The 12,791-nt window shown below is 43.1% G+C and overlaps 1 protein-coding gene across 1 annotated transcript in view; it reads right to left on the reverse strand.

The window, feature by feature from the left end:
• The window catches only part of LOC146834522 (noelin-3), a 607,486-nt gene extending 595,063 nt beyond the window's left edge, over window positions 1-12,423 (reverse strand). The window contains exon 1 of the mRNA XM_085601914.1: window positions 11,722-12,423. Coding sequence (XP_085458040.1) covers window positions 11,722-11,784 — 63 coding nt within the window. The 5' untranslated portion in view covers window positions 11,785-12,423. The remainder of the gene's footprint in view (window positions 1-11,721) is intronic.
• Window positions 12,424-12,791: the final 368 nt, after the last annotated feature.

The following is a 12,791-nucleotide window of genomic DNA, read 5'->3' on the forward strand; positions in this document are numbered from 1 at the left end:
CAGCGCATTCACCATAATGTGGTACATTTTCATTGTTTTCGATGGGTGCACTTTTTAAAAGGGGCACCCAGCGCAAACAATGAAAATGTGCTGTTTGCATATTACGGGCACTGGTGTCTGACAGAAGGGCATGGGTGCACATGAGGAGGAGGCATGGCAAGAGCATGAAGATGAAAATAGACAACGCCCAATGTTTAAAACAAAACTAAATCTTTCTTTACACTGTGCGGGTTAGGAGCAATATTTTTAGGTGTCTTGCAGCTGAGGACTCACTTGAAGACTTACCCTCATGTGGCAAGGAATGTGAAAAGAAAGAGCCAGTCTCAGAACAACGAAGGATACCAGAAAGTGACTGGGGCATGGTTGCACTCCTCAGAACCACCCATTGAGAAAATCTTATCTTGTCGTCTTACCCTGATTTTGAAAAGGTTTTATAACAAAGAACAGTCTGCAACATATAGGTTGGCATATATACAGAACTATGGGCCTCATTTACAAGGTTTTGGCATAGGGGAGCACCACAAGGAATCTTGCTGTGTTGCCCCGCGCCCAAAAGAAAAGTGCAGGAATGTGTGGTAGCTGTGAGATAGGGTGCATTCCTGTACGTTTTTCCCTGTGCTGGCACACAATGGACTGCCGTGGCTCCACACAGGCACCCTTGAGCCATGGTGCAACGGTGTCTACATTGTAGGGGTGATTGTTTTTCTTCCATCACAAAAACATTCACAAGAGGTGTTTTCCTCTTTCTATGTGATTGCAGAATTAAGCAGACATAGAAAGAGGAAAAAAAGAGGAGAAATAAGGATATTCCTCCTGGTTGTGCATTGCTAGCGCCACCCCAGGGGTTACGTTACAATTCAACTCATTCCCTGGTTTACGATTCCTCACACATCTGGGAATGCTTCATATTCCATGGGCGTTTAGTGGGAACATCCACAGCAAAACCCATGGAACGCCCCTTTCACGCAGTGTTCTGCATGAAACGACACATATTTACAAGGCCACAAAAAGCCATGCAAAGTTGCTTTGAATGGCCTTGTAGATATGCTGTGGCACATTTCGCCAGAGTTTCAAAAAAGTGATGCTCAGGCAGTGCAAAAGTGCCCCTAGGGGACGTGTAGATGAGGCCCTATGTATTTACAGTATCATGCTCCAGGAAACCATGTTGTTGGAAAACTAACACACTGTGTAATTGCCCTTCCCTATTAGATATAACTACACAGGTCACAGGGCCGGCTTTAGGGCGGTGCGACCGGTGCCACTGCAATAGGTGCTGGCTTCCTGGGGGCGCCCTGTTTGAATGTTTATTAAGCTTTTTAAGCACCTGCTGCAGTGTTTCTTTCCGCCAGCAATTACCAGGCCTCACATAAATGTCAAGAAAACTTGTGTGATTAATTATCTTCCTGGAGAGAGATCAGCATTTTGTATAGTTGAGGTTTTGACTTAGGTGAAGTTAGTGCAGGGGGTTAATATGCCTGCTGCAAATAACTTGTATCAAGTAGATTACAGAGTGCATATGATGTAAACAGATCAGCAGATTACTGCTTTCAAAAGAGACATCCTTTTGTTACTTGCAATTTATAACTTAAAGTCCTAATATAGAACAGCGAGCTATTAACTTTCATCCCAGAACTGCATACACACTGCAAAGTATACATTATTAGAACATTGATTAATGCTGCAAAAAGGGTTAATTTGGCTAGAAATCGATTCTTATTATTAAAGAAAACTCCCAACTATGCTGTTTCTTTTCCGACTCTGTGTGTGCGCTTCTCCACACCAAGCACTCTTAAACTATACTGCCTACCAGTATGGATGACATGTGACTCCTACACTTTCAGTCCTTTGGCTTAAGTAACATTTCCCATACACTGATTTACACACGTATGATTGATTGTCTTTGTGTAATGTGTGTGTGATGCAAAGTGCTCGGACACCCTACACTGGTATGAGTACCACTATATAACTAATTCAATGCATCTGAGAGAGTGTGGTTATGGTGACTTGGTCACTGTTAAAGGGTGCTAGTGAGAGAATCCGTGGTGGAGGTGGTCATTGGGGGGCGCGCCAACAAACATTGTCGCACAGGGCGCCACCAGCACTAAAGCCGGCCCTGACAGGTCATCAAGGAATTGATAACGTTTTTGAGAAGACAACATAATGTGCCTGAGGTAGAGGAGTAGGTGGATCCGAGATTCTCCTTCCGTACTACCTCAGAACATAATGTTTTATGCTACAGACATTTTTTCCAAAAAGAAAGTACTGCATGGAGTTTTACTTTCAGTGCAATCAGTAACACGTTTTTCCACCATAAGTACATGAAAGACAGTCAATAACTTAACAAGATCACAAACTCTGATGACTTATTGGATCAACCCAAGCAAGCTAGTAGTGCTTGGAATTCCTAAAATGGTTCTGACAGAGTGCGCTATTCATCTATATTGCAGCATACCGTGGAATAAAACATTTTTAGCTTGGACAACATAAAATGTCACTTAGTCTCAAACAAACCATATGGGACCAGGGTTTTGGAGCATCCCTCTTCAGACACTAAAACGATCCCATAACGTTTTAAAGAGCCGATACTTTTATTTGACAAGACATTTCTTTGTCTGCGCTAAAGTTCACGAGAATGAAGTGAAATGGACTTTCAGAGAAATATTTCATTCTAGTGTGTAACTTGAAGCATAAAAATAAAATATAGCGCTGCACAGCCAATTAAAAGTAACAATGTTGCGCACCGAAGAATGGTATTACTCAGGTAGTAGTTCTCAGTACTCTTTGATTTTGAAACCGTGGGTGAAAAGAAGTTTGGAATATTTGCGCACTGTATTTTTGTATTCCTTTGAGATTAAATCTTAAAGGAACATTTTATTGTCCAAGCAAAAGCTTAAAAGAAAGAAACAGAATTTCTAGTTGACCGTGTTAACATTAAACTGGCAGGAAAAAAGTCAAATAGAGCATTTCATTTCTGACACCAAAACATGTGCTTGACATAATTTTATTTAACAGCATGTTAGTTTCTTTTCAATTATTTCTATTGAAGTATTTTAAGAGAATTGTTTTTCCACACAAATTATACATTTGAATTGAACACACGGAGCCACACAGCACCATAGTGTACTGACCTGACGATACTTCTTAAACTCCCATGCACGCACAAAATTCAGACAATTATATACCATAGTACAATGGGTTATTTGTACGCTTGAAATGTATGTACAAGAAAACGAAAGTAAAAATTCCAGGTAAGCACCGAGATTTTAAATTCAAAAGCATCTTACTAAACCTAGTATTATCGAAGGCAAGTGCATTAGAATATTGGCTGTGCTCAAATCCCTCGGCCACTCTTTGGAGGATGATTGTATGCAAATGTTACATCCTATCTGTACCACCATAGATGCGCCCCCGTGTACTCTGGACTATTGGGTTCACCATCGGAAAGTCTTTGGGGTGCGTCCCACAAATCTAAAAGTAAAGTCCCCCCATGGCGATATCTGAATCCACACCATGAAAAATGCCAAAACTGTTGATAGTAATAAATTGCAATGTTAAGAATGACAACTGCATAAAAGATTGATAATACACCACTAAACCCCTCATTTGACCTAAAGGGTGAGGCAAAGGTCAATACATCATTCTATCTCTAGCAAGACTAAAAAAGAAATTCAGCAATTGACTACATTACACAGCCTCAAATGTTGCTTAACAATGGGTTTTGTAAACAGCTCTAGCATTCCACCAATATAAAGGGGCTGAGAATGAGTGGAGTGAGACAGAGACTGGTCCTCCTCCAAACTTTTTGCCTTACTCACTACTGGTCACTCCATAAACCATGGTAACATTGGCTTATCCCCAATTGGCATTTTTAATGTACCTATAAGTTCCTAGTATATTGGTACTATGTATACCCAGACCTTGTAAATTAACAGCGACTTGTGGGCCTGGAACAATTGTTGTGCCGCCCAATCAAGTAGCCTTGTAAACCTATCTCAGGAGTGCCATTCCAGCCTGCGTGGGAAGTTATGAACGACCATTTCTACCTGGAAAAATAAACCTTTTGCCAGGCTCAAACCTGCCTTTTTAATACATATAATTCACCCTTAGGGTAGGCCCTAAACAGCCCACAGGGTGAAATGTATTTAAAAAGCGAGACATGTATTTTTAAGTTTTATATGTCCTGCTAGTGAAAAACTCTCAAATTTGTTTTTCATTAGTAAAGGCGTAACTCTCCCATAGGATTACATTGGAGCTACCTCATTACATGGAATGAGCTGTAACTTCCAATGGGAACATGTAAACAGTTCATTTTTGGTGTCTTGGGAACTGTAATAAAAAACTATTTTTAATGGTGAAGTCGGAGTTTTGTTTGAAACTTTGAAAATGCCACTTTTAGAAAGTTGGCATTTCCCTGCTTTAACAATTAGGTGCTTGCAGCCCGTCTCTGGGTCACATGACTGGGCGCAGTTGACAGGTGGTCTTTGTGCATCCCTCCTAGACAGCCAAACAGAATAGACACGACGGGACCACCGAGATTTCTCTATGAATCTCGCTCTGGGATGTCTCAGATACCTAATGAATGCTGTTACGACTCTTAACTGTACATTCAGAGGCTGTCATAGCTTGCCTTGAAAAAGCCCTTAGCCAGCTGGCAATTTGGGCGAAACACGTTACTGCAGTTATTTGTGTTCACTTGCATTTCAATAAAGATGAAAATACTATATGAACACGGTATTCAACTTCCCATATCCAAAACACCAATCCAGAATTTGGGATTTCATTACCCTAGGATTTTATATACTTACCTTGGGCACAAACCTATCATATTCTTGGAATACTTATCTTACACCAGGTGGTCCCTAGGTGAAATCACCTGATAGGTACAAGCCATACCAATGATTGGGTCCTGTCTAATTGTGTGTGAATCCTGGTAGCACCCACTACCTGAAGGCGCTATCCAAACAGAATAGAGAGCTTAAGTGGGCCTGGATGAGCCACCACTTGAAGCATCGGAGGGCAGAGTTAGGCACAGCTCCACTTACACTTGAATAGGCTGTGTCCAGCCTTCACACAAAGGATTGCCTACCCTCTGTAATCAGTCTAGAGCCAGGTAAGGGAAGGCAGGAAATGAGTGCACTTCAAAGGGAAACCTCTAAGATCTTCTTCCCCTTCAAAGGAGGCATCAGGTGTAAATATTGAACCTCAGACAACAACTCTTCAGTACACTTTTGGACGTGTGCTAAGAAAAAGGCCTGCTGTGCTGCTGAAAGGGCTGCCATTCTGCTGGGTTGCTGCCTTTAAAGACTGTTACTTGTTGTACTGGCCTGCTGCCCTCCTGCCTGAGTGAGAAGGACTGAGGCTGTTACCTGCACTCAGTACTACTAGAGTGACTCCAAGGGCTAGTCACTTATGCCCAGCACCTGGACTCTGAAACTGTGGATCATATCCAGCCAAGTGGTGCCAGTCCTGGACCCTTGGAAATGGGCCCAAAGGTGCTCTGCCAGCCCATCTGTGGATCCAGCAGAACTGATGCTTCACCTCTGCTGTGCGGCGCAAACCCGAGCAGAACCAGTGCATCGCCTCTGCTGTGAGGATTCTTACAGTACAAGAACACTGATTGATTGCATAGCCCACAGCCACATCAGACCCACCACTGCACGATGCATCCCAACCCAGGCCCTCGTATTGCAAACCTCTTGTGGACGGCAGCCTCGATGATGAAACAAGACTTACTATAAGCAGAGCCTCTACTGGCTTGAACTATGGCAACTCCTAACTCAGCAGAACATCTGCTCAATATAGCTGAGTCACAGTGACAGTTAACAAACCCTGTTTAGAGAGGATTATTTTCACTCATTTTCCTGCGCAGAGGAAATGTTAGATGGCACGTGCACACATACACATGGAAAGTACTTCTGTGCTATGAGACCATTTACTTTTTGCTCGGAGAAAACAGAATCCTTCTTTGGGAGTTTGATTTATCTAAACAAACAAAATTGGCTAAAGGGGCATTTTAAACATGGTGGCCTCATGCCAGACTTACATCCGGCAACTTCCTTTACAACAGAGAGTTCCTCACCAGGCTAGCGGGGATCTCTAAATAAGGCAGGTGGCACTCTACCGGGGAACCAGAGGACAGCCCTCAAAGGACCCGAAGAAATACCAGGCCACCAGCCAATGGTTTAATAAGGCCCTAACAGTTCTCATTAATCCATAGCATCCTTTGTTGTTAATCCAAAACACGCCTGACTTGAAGAGAAACTATGTTTGAAATTGAATTTTAGATAATCCGCATTATTGTGATTAAAGGATGAGTATACAGCAGGTGGGAGTCTATCTGAGTGGAGGCCAAATTAGACACTATTAAATGCTGTGCTCTTAAAAATATCCATAAAATATAAACAGTTAGCATTTGTCTTTACTAATAAACCAAGTAGAAATGCATAATTTGAATCACGCAGGATGCAGGGTATATTCTGCAAGTGAAATGCTGACAACCAGTGTAAAGGGCGTTTTAGTCTAAGTGTAGCACGTCGTCTGAAGAAACTATAGAGTCCATACTGTACTTATTCTGACATTTGATAGAAAAAAAAATAAACATGGATGCTGAATCATTCAGAAGCATTTACAAAATACCGCAGCACCATTTTCTGCAGATGACAGAATGTATACTGAACAAGAATGAGGTTGCATAGATATATTGAATTTCTGAAAATCCTGCATTACATTTCTGGTAAGTTAGAAATGCCATGGAAAATGAATGGCCTGTCTTTCTCTCCACAGCTGGGACTCACTTGTGTAAGGCAGAAATCAGACTTCTGTCTCTATTGAACACCCAAGGCTATGGAAATAAAAAGCATATTTTAAAACGTGCCTATAGTCAAAAGATAAATCTTGAGGAAAACAACTAACACGGTTGAAAAATATCAGCGGTTTCTGTTTGTCATGCTTTATGTCTGGCTACAGACAGCTTTAGCTGTCTGACACGGTTTATGCACTCAACACACAATATACACAGACAGAGGAAATGTCCTCAGCCATTACTTGTTTTATTTGCCAGGACGTCTCACTAAGTGGAGAGGCATGTTTCAGTGTTCGAGCCCTAGCTGGCTGTGCATAAAGGCTTTAGTTAAGTCTGACCAACGAGGCAGAAACGCATCTGGATTGTCTGTAGTCATTGGTAAAGTGGGTGTAAGCCAGCAGCTCTACTCAGACAGCTCCTTGTGGACTAGACTGCCAGGATGTAGAGGTCACTTCCCTTCTATTGTGGAACAGAGAAGCCATGGAATAACTGATGCGGTACCCAAGGTGTATAATAATAGACATCTCACCATCATCCGTAAACCATTCTGCCAGTCTAGAATACACCTCCAAATGTTGACTTTTATGAAACACCTACTACAGCCACCTAGAATGTACCTGAACAGAGCGGGGGTAAATGTTCTGCAAACAAACGGTATATTTTGTTTTCTGAGACAATGCAAGAGATGAACATCATTCTATTTTTCAGGAAATCGATTATGCCTCCTGTTAAGATCTGTAGTGTCCTGGACTACGATTAGCGCTCGGGTGTGCCAGGTGGGCTTGTGTACCACCCTATAAGAATCATGGTGTTGAGGATAATAGTTGTCAGGTATTCCCAGCAATTTGGAAGCATTAGACCAACCACGTGCACCATACTTTAATCTATGTTGATTCTGCCTAAATGAAGTTGCCATCTCCAAATGTTGTGTTCTACGTTTGTGTATCCTACGTGGAGTGGGCGTGCCCAGACGTATCTTCTGTCAGCTGCACCTGAAGATTCAAGCTAGGCTGCGGTGAAGAGGCCCAGAGAGGCAGAAAATGCACAAAGAATCGAAAGGGTACTTACTGCAGGATATCAGAAACCAGATTAAACTGAGTATTGTACCTGCTACTTCTACCCACCGTTCACTATTGTTCTTTGGCCTTATACCTGCTAAATTTCCAATTCTCCTGGGGATAGGCCTGCTGACTCCTGTGAATTCTCCACCTCTGGACTGATTGCTCGTCTACCTTGCTTTGCCCTCTAGAGCCTCCGTTCTTGTGGGTTCCAACTTTTCCTTGTTCGTGAGTCACCCTGATAATTATCGAATAAAGTAGAGATCAAATAGGCGGCTCTGTGGGTTATTGGTTTTGTTTTTATTTTTACCTTTTTCTTCACACGAAAAAGCTTGTTTGTTGATATGTCTAAAATGTGTACATATTCCCAGCCAAAAAGACCAGAAAACGTTCAATCGTCCACCCTCTGTGTATATTTGTCTTCACATGCATAGGTTTGTAATAGGTGCTTCGTTTAGTTAAACTCATAAATTCACGGTGCAGTGCGATTGCCTCTTGATTTGTTTGCCTGGCTGCTATGTGGGCTGCAGTGTGTGACGATAATATATCAAGTTGCGCAAACCTGGCTTATTAAAAACATATTAGCGTAGACAGTGTGTCTGTGTTTTTTTGGCGGGATCCGAGAAAGCTTTCCTTGTTTCCCTAGTTACACAGCACAGCAATGCCACCTAGCAGCAGCTATCAGGAAGTTCAGAAAGTAGCCTCCTGTGAATACATGAGGGTCGATATAGGCGTTTGGTGGGTCTTGTTTATCTTCTTTTAAGTTTGTAATGGTAAGTTCATTAAACCTCATATTTATGAGAAATGCATATTTATAGTGCTGCACACGTTGTTTATAGCCAAACATGCCTGTGCCAATAAAATGCACTTAGAAAGCCAAATGAATCTAAAAAAATCAATAAAAAATAAAAATAAAAACTAATGCGTTTTTTTTAAAAAGAAGAAATTCAACATTTTTTAAATTTGTAATAAATAAAAAGGTTATTCAACCGATAAATACACAATCGTATGTTTCTGCTTTTCTATGCTATGGTCATACAATATAGTATTGAATACTGAACAGATAAAGAAGGTAATAATTCCAGATTAATCAGTTGTTGACAGTGGAATGAGATTAATACTCATTTTCAATTCATCATTTTTACCACAGGATGGCGACAAATAGACTTGATTTTTGTACAGAAATGTGTACACGCCGTACGGATTTATGTTGACTTCGAGCCACTGAAACAATATTCCAAATGTAACTGCTAATGACACAAACTATTTTCTACTATGAAAAAATACAGAATGTTAACGGGTGTGAAATTATTGTAATGACGCCGAACATTTTAAATACGGAAATTAACAAAAAGGTCAAATATTTTAGAGATAAAGCACTCTCCCAACAGTGTGGAGAATTATGTTTTGTGCCATATCCGTGTAGTTGGAGCTAACGGTACAGCTGATGGCGGCGTTTAAGAGTCTACATTAGATTCTATCATGATTACAGTCACGGTGGTCGCGCTAGCGAGAAGAGCACATGCTTTACTACATGGTTTTCGACATCCATACGGAGAGCGCTCTTTGAGACAGAGCAGATGTGGCTTCGGCTACTCCAGCGAAACTGCTCAACTACTCTCTGGCCTGCATGAGTGAATGGCGGCTTGAGAATTCTGACGGACCATAAACTCAATTATTTGTAGTCCGACATTCCTATCACGACCAAAAACATACTGTGAAGTGGGCGTAACACAGCACAGTATCAGAGAGCGCCCTTTCAGAAATCACAAGCTCTGCAGAGCAAGCACCCTCGTATTCACCTCACTCGTGTGCAGCTGCAGGTTGGCACACGTTCAATTGGCAATGCCAGTTTGTGGCATTCCTTTAGCTTGGGCCAGGACTGTTTTTCAGAAAGAGCAATGAAGAAAGGCAAGATCCCATTGACTGCTTTTGCCATAGAGACACACTAGGGGCATGCGGACTAGAAGGGTAGCAGACGTGCCAGCCAGACTTACGCCAGGACTTACGCCAGGACAGCATTATAACACTTTCCAAAGGGGTCCGCCTAAAAAATGAATTATCAGATATATACATTGATATGGAAAGAGTACTGACCATGGGGGAAACAGATGTCGATTGCATCTAAATTCCCATTGGTACATTTGTATGTATAACAACTAAATAAATGGTGCCCAATTAAATATGCTATTGGCAACAAGTAAACCAGAATGCTAACAAATGCACATTCCATGGTGCATTATTAGAGTGCAAATGTCAAATCACGATTTATTATAACAGTTTTGGATTTAACCCATTGTGGCCTGGTTCTGTTTAAATACCTTTGATAACTTCTACACACTGTAAGGTAACATGACATAGACCATGTATGCAGATACGCTGAAAGAAATATGATATGTGTCTTACCATTGTTGGGGGTGGAAGAAAACATGCTCCACTCCTGCTTCGACCCCCCGTGGTTAATGTCCACCCTCAACAATGGTAATACAAATGCTGCCATCAATTAGGTGCCCCTGCATATACATCACGTGTGTGTGTGTGTGTGCATAACTGGCACATATTTATGAGAGAGGGATGTGATAACTGACAGATGAGATATGCGTGTTAGCATATAATAATCCCATGGCTGTTTCTAACGGTTTGCAGTCAAATATTGAGCAATATAGCTCACTAAATGGCACATCTGGACACTTTCTGCAAAACAACACGAGCACAGAAGGTTTTTGCATGTTTCACTTCAGCTGTTCAGCACGGTATTGCCTAAATCCATATTATATGTGTTTCAAAATGATGTCTGCTCCTAGAGGAACGAGAAAAATCCCATTCATATATTTCTTGCATACAGGGAGGGTGAGCTGCAAGTTTTTAACATTTACGTTCAACAGCCTTTCCAGCAACAATTGTATAGCCTATGTATGATGTAATAGTGTCAAACAACACATTCTTACTTTAATGCTAAGACTACAAGGAGTCAAATGCGGCAGACAGGGTTATTGTAAACCTCTCCTCCCTGATGCACATCTATGGGCCTTGCTCCTTTCCTCCTCGTGAATTGTTGTATCTGAATATTGAAATTAGAGTCGCTCATCAATGAAACACACACAAAGAACTGAGTGTAAGTGCTTTTAAACTTTTCACTTGATAAAAGTGACACACAACAGACAGCATGTATTCATTTGTTACCCAGGCTCCAGCAGCACTAGTGGTGGAGTTTAGAAGACCCCTGGCTCTAAAATCACACTAGGGGTATTTGTGCTGCTTCAGTCTAAATGACCAATTGGCATAATTCAGAGTTATTCTTCAACCCATCTATCTAGGCAGTGAACTGCGCCCCATGGGGGGCGCGCTTTCTTTAACTGATTGATCGCCGTGGTCTCCTACGGTGACACGTTGGTGCTGTTCATTGATTTTGAAACGGGGAAACAATTCGCCCACCCTTTCAGTCCCGGTACCGTGCTAAGTACACCACACGTACGCAGCAGGCGGCCGCCTCACCTGCAGCCTGACCGCTGGAAGCCTGCATCCGGGACATCGATCAGCAGAGTCTGACAGGTCTGTGCAATAAAGCCAGCCTTGGATTGCTGTGCAGAGAGCGGTCGCCACACTGTCCGCCCTGTAATGTAACCACATTTGCATGCCAATCTAATAAAAAAAAAAAAAGACCACACACTGACAGCAGACCAAGCGCCGCAGTCTCTGCAGAGCCTGTTGTTGTGTTCTAGGGGCAGGCTGTCCGCTTCACCAAGGCGTTTATTTATTTATTTTATTTTAGCATTGCGGTAGGGTTAATCGAAACCGCAAGCTAACTCCGTGCCACACAAGGCAATAAAAATGGTTGCGCGGCGGAGCTGTCGTGCCTACCTGTGAATGGTCCAGGGCAGCCAGCAGCAGCAGGAGGCTGAAAGCTCTGGGGGTCGCCTGCATACTGAAGCCGGTCTGGTACTACTACACTCCAGCGGTTCCTCATTCACTCCATCCTCCTCCCTCGGCGCGGGGAGCTGGGAACTTCACTCTCTGCTGCCTCCGGGGCTACTGACAGAAAGGGCAGGTTGGGCACTGCAGCAGCAGCCCGTCCGAGCTGGCATCCTAGGGCTGGAGGAGCGGCTGGGCGCTGTCCCTGGTCCTGAACCGCGCGTGCACGCTCACCTCGGCAAAAGTTTTCACCCAGAAACGAAGCGGAGAGAAGAGAGACCTGGGAGGAAGGCTGTGGTGGGAGACTAGTCGTCGCTGGACAGCGGATGTGACATCACACGCGAGATGCGGGGGGCCAGGGGATGTGTTAAGCACACAAGGGCTGGCGGTGGGGTCTCCCCTGCGAGACACTGGGAGCGCTAGACAGCGTGGGTGGGTGTGAGAGCGCGATTAAATGTTTATGAGGGGAATCCCAGCAAGAGTGGCAGATTGAAACGCCTCACGAACAAGGAAAAGGGCGCCGCGTAAACATATCCTTTCAACTGTCACAAAATGTGTCTTCTCTGCTTGAATAAATAAGTACTCCTATCGCACCGCACCTGCGAGTTAAGAGCTTGTGCTCTGTCCTTTGCACTTAGATGCTTATCTGAAACGTTGTTTACGCCAATTATTATAACACTTTTTTGAAATCTGCCTTCTATAAGAGAATATTCGAACAGATCCAATGAGACGTGACGTCATTTGGCCACAGTCACATAATTTCGAAAAGCAGTGAAGTCATGATTCGAACCTAGCTCAGCCGATTGCCATGTTTGCAATTGGATACCAAAATAAGCCTTTTGAAGCAACCAGATGCCTGCCGCGGACCCCTCATGACGTGTTTCTTTGGCGGCTTCTCTACCGGCGGGGCTACTAACACTGTTAGAACGGGAACAGGTAGGCGGACAGGCGGTTTCTTTGCCCGTCTACGAGCGTATGAGACTCTGTGAGACGACGGAGGGTGTTTTCCCTTAATGCCT

This window comes from Triturus cristatus, chromosome 4_2, assembly GCF_964204655.1.
Source record: "Triturus cristatus chromosome 4_2, aTriCri1.1, whole genome shotgun sequence".
Lineage (NCBI taxonomy): Eukaryota > Metazoa > Chordata > Amphibia > Caudata > Salamandridae > Triturus > Triturus cristatus.